This window comes from Lepus europaeus, chromosome 18 (assembly GCF_033115175.1).
Source record: "Lepus europaeus isolate LE1 chromosome 18, mLepTim1.pri, whole genome shotgun sequence".
Taxonomy (NCBI): Eukaryota; Metazoa; Chordata; class Mammalia; order Lagomorpha; family Leporidae; genus Lepus; species Lepus europaeus.
This window is the reverse complement of record NC_084844.1, coordinates 34,054,584-34,068,189: the sequence shown is the minus strand read 5'-3', so window position 1 is coordinate 34,068,189 and position 13,606 is coordinate 34,054,584. Positions and strand designations below refer to the sequence as shown.

The 13,606-nt window shown below is 43.4% G+C and overlaps 1 protein-coding gene across 2 annotated transcripts in view; it reads left to right on the top strand.

Annotated features, from left to right (window-relative positions):
• The window catches only part of TRIM37 (tripartite motif containing 37), a 177,555-nt gene that overhangs the window by 76,853 nt on the left and 87,096 nt on the right, over positions 1–13,606 (top strand). For both annotated transcript variants that reach the window (XM_062216752.1, XM_062216753.1), the window contains exons 14-16: positions 3,042–3,156; positions 3,774–3,992; positions 5,791–5,927. In XM_062216752.1, the coding sequence (XP_062072736.1) occupies positions 3,042–3,156; positions 3,774–3,992; positions 5,791–5,927 (471 nt within the window). The remainder of the gene's footprint in view (positions 1–3,041; positions 3,157–3,773; positions 3,993–5,790; positions 5,928–13,606) is intronic.

The following is a 13,606-nucleotide window of genomic DNA, read 5'->3' as shown; positions in this document are numbered from 1 at the left end:
ACTTTATTTCAAAGTATTAATTTAGCAAAGATGAATATTGAAACTCATACTGGCTATAACCCCACCATTTTTTTAATTGTTATATTTTAGGGGTCTTGTGTAGTCAGTGGATAATCAATACCAAAAATTTGTTCCATCTGTAGATAATAATTCTGTTAAAAAGGAAGCCTCTAGAAATTGAGCATCCCAAATCATAAAATCGAAATCCCAAATGCTCTGAAATGAAAATTTTTGAGCACTGACCTGATACCATAAGAGGATTATTCCACACCTGACTTAATGTGACTCAGGCACACTAAAAATATTTTAAATTATCTCTTGCCATGTACCCTAAGTGTACATGAAACATAAGTGAATTTCTTGCTTAGTTCCATTCCCAAGATATTTCTTTATATATATATATATATATATATATATATATATATATCCAAATGTTCCAAAATCTGATAAGATATGGAATTTGAAACACTTCTAGTCTCAAGCATTTCAGATTAAGGATAACCATCTTATACTCTATTAAATGTAGTAATGTCCCATTTATCTATTGAACTTTTAGCAGCCTTACCATTTAAAATCTAAGAATAGTGAAAGATTGTTTATTTTTTCACTTTATATATTACATTTAGGTGAAAGGTTTTATAAGCTTAATTTTTTTAAAGATTTTTTTTTAAAGATTTATTTTATTTATTTGAAAGACAGAGTTACAGAGAGAGGTAGAGACAGAGAGGGTCTTCCAACCACTGCTTCACTCCCCAGATGGCCATAATGGCTGGAGCTGTGCCGATCTGAAGCCAGGAGCCAGGAGCTTCTTCCGAGTCTCCCACATGGGTGCAAGGGCCCAAGGACTTGGGCCATCTTCCACTGCCCTCCCAGGCCATAGCAGAGAGCTGGATCAGAACAGGAGCAGCCGGGACTAGAACTGGTGCCCATATGGGATGCTGGTGCTTCAGGCCAGGGCTTTAACCTGCTGTGCCACAGTGCTGGCCCCAAAGATTTTTTTTAAAAAGGTTTGTTTGTTTATTTATTTATTTATTTCAGAGGTAGAGTTATAGTGAGAGGGAGAGCAAGAAAGAGAAAGAGAGAGGTCTTCCATCTGCTGGTTCACTCCCCAAGTAGCTGCAACAGCAGAAGCTGCGCCAATCCAAAACCAAGAGCCAGGAGCTTCTTCTGGGTCTTCCATGCCGTTACTGGGGCCCAAGTACCTGGCCATCTTCTTTTGCTTTCCCAGGCCATACCAGAGAGCTGGATTGGAAGAGGAGCAGCTGGGACTAGAACCGGCGCCCATGTGGGATGCCATAGCCGCAGGCGAAGACTTACCCACTGCGCCACAGTGCTGCCCCTTAAAGATTTATTTGTTTGAAAGGTAGAGTTAGAGAGGAGAGTCAGAGAGATCTTTCATCTGCTGGTTTATTCCCCTAAGTGGTCGCAAGAGCCAGAACTGGGCGGGTCAGGAGCCAGGAGCTTCTCGTCAGTCTTCCATGTGAGTACAGAGGCCCAAGCACTTGGCCCATACTCCATTGCTTTCCCAAAGAGCTGGATGGAAGAGGAGCAGCTGGAACACAAATCAGCACCCATATGGGATGCCAGCGCCATAGGCGGAGACTTAGCCCTTTATGCCACAGCGCTGTCCTCTGTAATAGCTATACAGATAAGTTGCTGTGGGGTTTGTTCAGAGGGGGCTTTTAGTTATCCTATTATTCATAATACTTATTTAGTGATTGTTCAAAATTTAAACCTCATTGAATTAATAATTGTAGTAAAAGTTTTATTTGTAATTATTAAAACATTAAGGTTTTTCTTTTACTTTTTCTTTTTTTTTTTTTTTTTTTGGACTGGCAGAGTTAGACAGTGAGAGACAGAGAGAAAGGTCTTCCTTCCATTGGTTTACCCCCCAAATGGCCAGGGGCCAGGTGCTTCCTCCTGGTCTCCCATGCGGATGCAGGGGCCAAGCACTTGGGCCATCCTCCACTGCACTCCCGGGCCACAGCAGAGAGCTGGACTGGAGGAGGAGCAACCGGGACAGAACCGCCACCTCCAACTGGTTCTAGAACCTGGGGTGTTGGTGCCGCAGGTGGAGGATTAGCCTAGTGAGCCACGGCGCCGGCCAACATTAAGGGTTTTCTATGTATATAAATACCTTTTTCTTTCACTGAAAGAGAAAGTTAACTTTTACCTTTTTAAAATTTTTAACTGACATGAAAATTGTGTATTTTTTTTTCAAAAATTTATTTATTTGGAATGCAGAGTTACAGAGAGAAGGAGAGACAGAGAGAGAGAGACCTTTCATCCACTGATTCACTTCCCAAATGGCTGCAATAGCCCGGACTAGGCCTGGCTGAAGCCAGGAGCCAGGAGTTTCCTCCAGTCTCACAGGGGCCCAAATGCTTGGGCTATCTTACACTACTTTCCTAGGTGCATTAGCGGGGAGCTGGATTGGAAGTGAAGTAGCCAGGACTCAAAGCTCTAGCCACATGGGAAGCTGGCACTACAGGCTGTGGCTTTAACCCACTGAGCCACAGCAGATTTATATTAGAACATATAAATCTTCAGAGGATAATAAAGCAGTCCTCCGTGGTTGAGGAGCAGGAAATATGAGAACATGAGATAGAATAGAGAAATCCAAAGACTACACTTAAACTTAACATATTTGGCTAGGAACGGACACAGGCATGAAAAGGGGCAGAAAAGCATTATCTTCTCCTTCCTACATAATGTGGTCTTATTTTCACTATTCATTATCATCATTGTGTTTGAACTACATTTTTATAATACATGTACTTTAGTATGTTAGTATAGAGCTTAACCATAAAATGTTACTTCTTTAGAAAAGTACATTGTGAGTTTAGACAAGTGATTTTTGAGAACCTAATGTCATTATAATTTGTGGACTACATGTATAATTCTGAGCAGTGAATTGCAGGAACTCTGAGCGCATTAGAATATTTGTTGTATAACATAACCAAATAAGCTAAAATTAGAATCATCTAGCTTAGTAGTATTTTGCTGTTGGGATTATTTTTTATGTTGAGCTGTATTTTAAGGTTTCAGGTACGTTCACCTACTTTTTTCCAAAAATGCCGGGACCAACACTGGTATATTACTCAGTTGGAAGGTGCACAAACAAGTTACATACAACAAATAAACAATCTTAAAGAGGTAAGGAAATAACATGTTTTTACCTATTTTGGGCCTATTGTATTTGTAATTATATTTTAGATACTTATTGCTGCGTATAATTTTGTAGGGTGAAATCCACTTATCCTTTCCCCATCCTTAGCACATTTGAGCCTCTAATTCTGCATCATACAGTTGAATAAATACTGACTACATAGGTCTGTGTAAATTCAACTTAAATTTTAGGATGCAATTCCTTAAATGCAGTAGCCCCATTTTAAGAGCTTTTATTGCATACTGCAGATATAGAACATTTTCTTTATCACAAAGAGTTGTATTACATAGCCATGCTGTATGTAGTTTGAGGTCAGTTCTTATTGTGTGTCTCAGTGATTTAGATAATCCTCTTATGTAATAAAAACATAAATAAAAATATGCTTTAAGAGATTTTCATGTTAAGTGTACTATTTCACACTGCCATTTATTCACTATATAGTTTGCTCATTGTATATCTTGCTTGGGCTGGATATGAAAGGATAAGGATCAGAATAAATAGGGTAATTTATTTTGTTAGAGATTTTTCTCAAAAATTAGGTAGAAGGAGATAAGAGAGATAGTATGTGTTATGACTAATGTTTGTGCTGTTCTTGTTTTAAAAGAGACTTACCATTGAACTATCTCGAACTCAGAAATCAAGAGATTTATCACCACCAGATAATCATCTTAGCCCCCAAAATGATGACACTCCTGATGCTCGAGCTAAGAAGTCTGGGTCATGCTCTGACATTCTTCTTGAAGGTGGTTCTACTGCAGCTTGTCTAAGAGAGGCCAAAGAGGATGACGAAGATGAGGAGAAGATTCAAAATGAAGATTACCATGTAATAAGCCAGTTTTGGATTGATTTTGTGTTTGATAAGAGGCAAAAATAGGATCATGATTTCTAATATACAATTGTAGGAGGAACAAGATACTGAAAATTCTTATTGATTTTCATGTGTTTTTTTAAAAAATATTTATACAAAAGGCAGTGTGACAGAGAGGAGAGGCAGAGAAAGAGAAATCTTTTTTTTTTTTTTTTTTTTTTAATTGGGGCTGGGACTTGAATCCAGCACTCTTTTCTCTTTTTTTTTTTTTTTTATTTTTTTATTTTTTTGACAGGCAGAGTGGACAGTGAGAGAGAGACAGAGAGAAAGGTCTTCCTTTTGTCGTTGGTTCACCCTCCAATGGCCGCCGCGGTTGGCGCGCTGCAGCCGGCGCACCGCGCTGATCCGATGGCAGGAGCCAGGTGCTTCTCCTGGTCTCCCATGGGGTGCAGGACCCAAGCACTTGGGCCATCCTCCACTGCACTCCCTAGCCACAGCAGAGAGCTGGCCTGGAAGAGGGGCAACCAGGACAGGATCGGTGCCCCGACCGGGACTAGAACCCGGTGTGCCGGCGCTGCAAGGCGGAGGATTAGCCTAGTGAGCCACAGCGCCGGCCGAAAGAGAAATCTTTGATCCATTGGTTCACTCCCCAAAGGGTCCCAACAGCCAGGTCTGGACTAGGTCAAAGTCAGGAGCCCTAAACTCTTCTGTGGCTTCTCACTGGGTAGCAGGGTTATCTTCCTCTGTCTTCCCAAGTACGTTAGCAGAAAGCTGAATCAGAAGCAGAGTGGCTGAGTCGGGGATTCTGGCATCACAAGCAGTAGCTTAACCTACTATACCACAATGCCCACCCCATTATTATTATTATTATTATTATTTTTAAAGATTTACTTATTTATTTGAAAGAGTTACACCGAGAGAAGGAGAAGCAGACAGAGAGAGAGGTCTTCCATCCGCTGGTTCACCCCAGCTGGCCACTGCAACCAGAGCTGCAGCTGTATAAAACCAGGAGCCAGGAGCTTCTTCCCAGTCTTCCATGCGGGTGCAGGGGCCCAAGGACTTGGACTATCTTCTACTGCTTTCCCAGGCCATAGCAGAGAGCTGGATTGAAAGTGGAACAGCCGGGTCTCGAACTGGTGCCCATGTGAGATGCCAGCAATGCAGGTGGCAGCTTTACCTGCTATGCCACAGTGCCAGCCCCCATAATTATTATTTTTAAGTAAGACAGGGTTGCAGAGATAAGTGAAGGTTTTTTAGTAGTTACTTTTAAGATGGGAGGCTTTAGTTTTGTGGTAAAATAAAAATACCTGTGGGGAGAGAGATTGAAGATGAAATTAAGCTCATTGATAAACTAAGAGGATAATAGGAGTTGCAATGAAGCAGTTCACCTTTGATGGATTGAGTAAAAGGAAAGGTAGTGTTTTGCATGTAGGACAGCTGAAAAGTTGGGGAAGTTATGCTTAATAACCTTAATTTTTTTTCCGTGCAGATAGTTGACATGATTATTTAATGACCTTAAGGATGATAAAAATTAAGTAGGACTTGAATGCTTACTTGAAACATTGGTCTGTGAGAAACCTTTCTGGAAGCTGATGTGGAATATCTGAAGCATTTCCAGTCACAGATCCTAGCTGAAACTGGTACCCATAAATTAGTGGTGGGGCCAGTGTGGTTGTATAATTTTTCCCCATAGGACTCAGCAGCCTCGCCACAGGAGCAGGGAATAGAATTCTGTTAACTGTGTTGTTCTTTGGCTCTTGGTCATGGCCTGGACATTTGGAATGGATATCTTGTTTCCTTTGCTTTGATCTAGCATGAGCTTTCAGATGGAGATCTGGATCTTGATCTTGTTGGTGAAGATGAAGTAAATCATCTTGATGGCAGCAGTTCTTCTGCTAGTTCCACAGCAACAAGTAACACAGAAGAAAATGACATTGATGAAGAAACTATGTGAGTGTCCCACATTAACTGCCAGTACAAAGCAATCAAGTGGTGATTATTAGAAGCATACTCACTAATTTATACTTAAAAGTGGGAATATTCAATGTTTTTTTTCTAGTAATGGAGTATCTTATATAAAGGAATTTGAAGGAAGGACTGAATCAGTAGAGTTTCTTCCCTCTCATCTCAGGATTCTTTTTTTTTTTAAAGCTTTATTTATTTGAGAGAGAGATAGAGAGAGATCTTCCATCTGCTGGTTCATTCCGTAAATGGGCTGGGCCAGGCCGAAGCCAGGAGCTTCATCTGGGTCTCCCACATGGGTGCAGGGGCCCAAGGACTTGGGCCTTCCTCTGCTGCTTTCTCAGGTGCATTAGCAGGGAGCTGGATCGGAAGTTGAGCACCTGGGACTTGAACCAGTGCCCATATGAGATGCCAGTGTTGCAGGTGGTAGCTTTACCCAGTACACCACAGCACTGGCCCCTCATCTCTGGAGTCTAAGCAAGAAGTTTTTATTTTAGAATTTTTATTATTACTTTTTAAGGATTTATTTATTTGAATGGGAGTGAGAGAGAGATCTTCCATCTACTGGTTCACTCCCTACATGCCCACACCAGCAGTAGCTGGGCAAGGTGGAATCCAGGATCCAAGAACTGCATCTGGGTCTCACACATGGGTGACAAAAAGTTAATTATTTTGACCAGTATCCACTGCCTCCTAGGTACATTAGCAGCAAACTGGTTTGGAGCCAGAGAGTAACTGGGTCTTGAACCAGTACTCTGATATAGGCATAAGAGCATCCTAAGCAGTGGCTTGACCCACTGTACTGTCTCTTTAAAAAAAAAAAAAAAAAATTAGGGGCCAGCACTGTGGTGTGGCAGGTAAAGCTGCCGCCTGCTGTGCCAGCATCCCATATGAGCACTGGTTCAGGTCCTGGCTGCTCCACTTCCAATCCAGCTCTCTGCTATGGTCTGGGAAAGCAGTAGAAAATATGGCCCAGGTCCTTGGGCCCATGCACCTGTGTGGGAGACCCAGAAGAAGCTCCTGGCTCCTGGCTTCAGATCCGCACAGCTCTGACCGTTGCAGCCAATTGGGGAGTGAACCAGCAGATGGAAGACCTCTCCCTCTGCCTCTCCTTCTCTCTCTTTGTAACTCTTTGAAATGAATAAATAAATTTTTTAAAAAATTAAAGATTTATTTGGAAGACAAGAGTTACAGAAAGAGAGGAGAGACAGACAAATCTTCCATCCACTGGTTCACTCCCCCAAATGACTGCAGCAGCTGGATCTAGGCCTGTCCGAAGCCAGGATCCAGGATCTTCCTCTGGGCCTTCCATGTGGGTGCAGCAGCCCAAAGACTTGGGCCATCTTCCCTTGTTTTCCCAGGCACATTAGCAGGGAGCTGGATTGGAAGTGGAACAGCCAGGACTCAAACTGGCATACATATGGGATGCTGGCACAGCAGGCAGTGGCTTTACCTACTATGCCACAGCGCTGGCCCCCTTGTTTAAAAATTTTAATTTTGCAATTATTTCATACTTAATAAAAGTTGCAAAAATATTACTAAGAATTTCCATGTTCTCCATACAAATTTATTTGCAAATGTTAATATTTTTGCTTTATTACATTTCTCTTCTGTACATCACTTTTTTTCTGAGACATCCAAAGTTAAATAAACAAACTTTTCATTGTCTTCTTAAAAATGTCTCTTACATAAATACAGTACAGTTATCAAAAATCAGAAAATTAGCATTGATGTAGTACTATAAACTTGTAAATGTTTTTTCCAGTAATGTCCTTATTTGGGCAACACATGTTGAATTTATCACATGTTGAATTTGCTAATTCAATTTGATCAGTGTTAATCTGGGTAACTTTTGTTTTGATGTGTTTTTTGTGACATGCTTTTAAGAAATACAGAGTAGTTATTTGGTAGAAAGTTCCTCAATTTGTATTAGCCTAATGTTTCCTTATGCACTGAGGTTATGCACTTTTGTTAGGATTACTACAGAAGTTACAATGTAACTTTTTTTTCTTTCTTTCTTTTTTTTTTTTTTTTGACAGGCAGAGTGGATAGTGAGAGAGAGACAGAGAGAAAGGTCTTCCTTTTGCCGTTGGTTCACCCTCCAATGGCCGCTGCGGTTGGCGCGCTGCGGCCGGCGCACTGCGCTGATCCAATGGCAGGAGCCAGGGGCTTATCCTGGTCTCCCATGCGGGTGCAGGGCCCAAGCACTTGGGCCATCCGCCACTGCACTCCCTGGCCACAGCAGAGAGCTGGCCTGGAAGAGGGGCAACCGGGAAAGAATCCGGCGCCCCAACTGGGACTAAAACCCGGTGTGCCGGCGCCGCAAGGCGGAGGATTAGCCTAGTGAGCCGCGGCGCCGGCCAGCAGGAGAACTTTTTAAAGAAGATGGGGACCAAGGGTAATAGGGAGGATAATGAGCTTTGTTAGCTGTGGGCAGATTTCTTGTGATCACTTTGGGTAATCCTGAAACCTGATAGTCCTGAAATTGGCTAGATGGTATTCTGCTTGATTGTACTTGAGTATTTATAGCTGGTGGGTATAAAGTATTTCTGTTTCTGAAGGTACTGCAGTTTTAGCCCACTTCTTTGAGGTCTCTGGAATTCTGTGTTTTTTTTTGTTTTTGTTATTTATTCATTTATTTAAAAGGTAGAGTTATACAGAGAGGGAGAGACAGATTGTGATCGAGATCTTCTGTCCACTGTTTGAGTCCCCAAATGGCCGCAGTGGCTGAGACTGGGCCAGACCGAAGCCAGGAGTCTGGAACGCCATCCAGGTCTCCCAGATGGATTATATAGAGGCCCAAGGACTTGGGCCATCTGCTGCTGCTTTCCCAGGCACATTAGCAGGGAGCTGGATTGGAAACGGTTGAGCCAGGTCTCAAACCAGTCATCAAAGTAGACTATTTCTGTTTAATAGTCTTGTTTAAGCATGTGTAGCCAATCATCTAAAATGGGTTAGCTAATTAAAATGTGAAGCTTGGGTATGTATAAATCCCTAAATCAGAAGTAATTATTTGGGGCTGGTGCTGTGGTTAAAGCCCTGGCCTGTAGTGCTAGCATCCCACTGCGTGCCATTTCAAGTCCTGGGTGCTCCACTTCAATCCAGCACCCTGCTAATGTGCTTGGGAAAGCAGCAGAGGATGGCCCAAGTGCTTGGGCCCCTTTAACCATGTGGGAGACCCAAAGGAAGCTCCTGGCTTTGGATTGGTCTATCTCTGGCAGTTGTGGCCATTTGGGGAGTGAACCAGCATATGGAAGACTTCTCTTTGTTTCTACCTCTCTCTGTAACTCTGTCTTTCAAATAAGTAAATCTTTAAAAAAAAAAAAAAAAGCCATTATTATAGTGAGATTTCAGTGCATAAAATAGAACTGATTAATTTGAATCAACGTGAAAAATTTGCAGTTTATTCTTTTAGATAACTATTTTTTTTTAAAAAGATTTATTTATTTACTTGAAAGAGTTACACAGAGAGAGAGAGAGGCATAGAGAGAGAGAGAGAGTGGTCCTCCATCCGCCAGTTCACTCCCCAAATGGCCTCAATGGCCAGAGCTGTGCCGATCCAAAGCCATGAGCCAGGAGCCTCCTCCAGGTCTCCCACATGGGTACAGGGGCCCAAGGACTTGAGCCATCTTCCACTGCTTTCCCAGGCTTTAGCAGAGAGCTGGATCGGAAGTGTAACAGCTGGGACTTGAACCGGCACACATATGGGATGCCGGCACTCCAGCCAGCGGCTCTACCTGCTACGTCACACAGTGCTGGTTCTCTAGAAACTAATCTATAAAGTAAATCCAACTTGTTGAAGTTTAAATATACAGTTCTATCTGAATTAATTTCTCTCACTGTTATGACTTTATTTCACTGTTCTTTTTGAGAGTAGTTGGGTTTTATGTAAAACTTGCTTCACAACCTTTCATTCGATTGACTTTTTAACACTTTTTCTAATAGAAAGTGTTTGCTTTCTGTCTATAAACATGCATCTGCAATATCTGAATTCAAACTACTTTTTATACTTCATAGAAGTGGTGACACAGTTAATCTTGATCTATTTTGAGCAGTTAGGGAATCATAAATGTAAGGTCTTAGAGATTAAGGTTAATTACTTCCTTTAGTAGCTGAGAATATAGACATATTTGTTTGGATAGTAGTTATTATAAAAAGTAGATCTCTCTCTCCTTTCCCTCCACCTTTTCCCTCTGTGTTCTTCCTGTGAAAGAGCTGTATGCATTTATTTTCTTCTTGGTACTTTTTTCTTTCTTTTATATAATTGTAGATTTATAGGCAGTTGTGAAGGATGCAGAAATTCCCAGTACCCTTTACTCAGTTTTTCCCAATGCTAATATTTTTTTTCTTTCACTTTATGTACTTGAAAGTGATTTGTACCTTTTTTCTTTTTTTAAAATTTTTTAGAAGATATTTGAGAGGTAGAGTTAGAGATAGAGGGTTTTACATTTTTAAAAAAGATATTTACTTGAGAAGTAGAGTTACAGATAGGTAGACAAAGAGGTCTTCCATCTGCTGGTTCATTCCCCAGATGGCTGCAACAGCTGGAGTTGAGCCCATCCAAAGCCAGGAGTTTCTTCCAGGTCTCCCTTGTGGGGGCAGGGGCCCAAGCACTTGGGCCATCTTCTGCTTTCCCAGGCTATAAGCAGCAGCTAGGTCAGGAAAGGAGCAGCTGGACACGAACCAGCACCCATATAGGATGCTGGTACACAGGTAGATGCTTATCCTACTACGCCACAGGGCCGGTCCTTCTTTTTTTTCTTAAGATTTATTTATTTATTTGGGGGCTGGTGCTGTGGTGTAGTGGGTAAAGCTGCTGCCTGCAGTACTGGCATCCCATATAGGCACCGGTTCAAGTCCTGGCTGCTCTACTTCCAATCCAGCTCTCTACTATGTCCTGGGAAAGTAATGGCAGATGGCCCAAGTTGTTGGGCCCGTGCACCTGAATGGAAGACCCAGAAAAGCTCCTGGCTTTGGCTTGGCACAGCTCTGGTTGTTACAGCCATCTAGGGAGTGAAGCAGCGAATGGAAGACCTCTCTTTCTGCCTCTGCCACTCTGTAACTCTACCTTTCAAATGAATAAATCTTTTTTTTTTTTTAAAGCTTTCTTCTAAAAAAAAGAAGATGTATTTATTTGAGACAGAGGGACAGGGAGTGGGGAAGCAGAGAGAAAGATCTTCCATCTTCTAGTTTACTTCCCAAGTGGCTCCAACAGCTAGGACCAATCTAGGCTGAAGCCAGGAGCCTAGAACTCCATCCTGTGGGTGACAGAATTCCAAGCTGTTGGACCACCATCCTCTGCCTACCCAGGTGCATGAGCAGGAAGCTGATTTGGAAGTGGAACAAACCAGACTCGAAACATCGCTCTAATATGGGATGCTGGCATCACAGGCAGCAGCGTATCCCTCTGTGCTATAGTGCGAGCCCCTGGGACCTCCATCTTATAGATAAGCTAGGGCAAGGGGTATCTGGACCTTGGTATTTTCAGCATGTTGAACCAAAGCAGAACCTCTCTTCCACATTGAGATCTAGGCTGACAAAGGAACTCCCACTCCATTTCTTAGCCATTCATACATGGACCTTAGCATCAGCAACAAGTAGCAGAATGAAAAAAGCTCAGTCTCTTTCTTTTTACCAGTCCATATGCTGGTTCACTTTACAAATGCACATGAAAAGCTGGGGCTGGGCCAGGCTGAAGCTGGGAGCTTGGAACTCAGTCTGAATCTCCCATATGAGTAGTAGGAACCCAAGTACTTGAGCACTCTGGTGTTTCCCAGAGTGCATGTAAGCAAGAACCTAGAATTGGAAGTGAAGCCAGGACACAAATCCAGACATCCAGGATTTTTATGTGGTTGTTTTAAAAATAATTTTTGAGGCTGGTGCTGTGGTGCAGTAAATTAAGCTGCCTTTTACAGTGTTGGCATCCTGTATGGGTACCAGTTTGAGTCCCAGATGCTCTACTTCTGATCAAGCTCCCTGCTGATGTGCCTGGGAAAGCCATAGAAGATGGCCCAAGTGCTTGGGTTCCTGCACCCATGTGGGAGACCCAGATGAAGCTCCTGACTTCTGCTATGGCTAGGCCAGGCCATTTGGGAAGTGAACCAGTAAATGGACAATTTCACTCTCTCTCCCCCTCTCCCTCTCTCTCCCCCTCTCCCCCCTCCCCCTCTCTCCCCCTCTCCCCCTCTCTCCCTCTCTCCCTCTCTCCATTTCTGACTTTCAAATAGGTGAATCTTATATATATATATATATATATATATATATTACTATGTTTACTGAGAGCAGGTCTGCTGAACTCCTAATAGTATCAAAGAGGGAACTGATCTTGAGATTTAATTATGTTTTATTTTAATTAGTTTTTAACAGATTCAATATGGTTTGTATATACAAGTCTAAGAATATAATAATATTTCCTTTTCCCCTCCTTCTCACCGTACCTGAGATTTAATTTAAAAAGCTATTACACACACACACACACACACAGATGAATAGAGTGAGTGAGCTCTCATCTGCTGGTTCACTCTTTTTTTTTTTTTTGACAGGCAGAGTCAGACAGTGAGAGAGAGAGACAGAGAGAAAGGTCTTCCTTTGCCATTGGTTCACACCCCCCCCACCAATGGCCGCTGCGGCTGACGCACCATGCTGATCCGAAGCCAGGAGCCAGGTGCTTCTCCTGGTCTCCCATGGGGTGCAGGGCCCAAGCACTTGGGCCATCCTCCACTGCCTTCCCGGGCCGTAGCAGAGAGCTGGACTGGAAGAGGGGCAACCGGGACAGAATCTGGTGCCCAAACCGGAACTAGAACCCCGGGGTGCCGGCGCCGCAGGCAGAGAATTAGCCTAGTGAGCCACGGCGCCAGCCCTGCTGGTTCACTCTTAAGATACTCACAGTGGCTGGGACTGGGCTGGACTCATATGTGTGACGGGAACCCAATTGCTTTGAGCTATCACTGTTGTCTCCTAGCATCTACATTAGTAGGAAACTGGAGTCAGGAGTTGGTGTTGGATATTGAACCTCAGATACTTCAGTATCAGGATATGAGTGTTTTATTAACTGGCAGCCTTAAGGTCTGTCTTGTCTGTCTGTCTTTCTTTCTCTCTCTTTCTCTCTCTCTCTCTTTCTCTCTCTTCTCCCCTCCCCTCCCCTCCCTTCCCCTCCCCTCCCTTCTCCTTCCCTCCCCTCCTCTCCCCTCCCCTCCCCTCCCTTCCCCTCCTCTCCTCTCCCCTCCTCTCCCCTCCCCTCCCTTCCCCTCCTCTCCCTTCCCCTCCCCTCCTCTCCTATCCTCTCCTCGGGCCGGTGCTGTGGGGTAAAGCCACCGCCTACAGTGCTGCCATCCTATATGGAGACCAGTTCAAGACCTGGCTGCTCCACTTCTGATCCAGCTCTCTGCTATGGCCTGGGAAAGCAGTAGAGGATGGCCCAAGTCCTTGGGCCCCTGCACCCGTGTGGGAAGACCTGGAGGAAGCTCCTGGCTCCTTGCTTTGGATCAGCGCAGCTCCAGCTGTTGTGGTCAGTTGGGTAGTGAACCAATGGATGGAAGACCTCTCTTTCTCTCTGCCTCTCATTCTCTCTCTGTGTAACTCTGACTTTTTTGGAAGGCAGAGTGATAGAAGGAGAGGCAGAGAGCTTTTCCATCCACTGGTTCACTCCCTAAATGGCTGTGATGGCT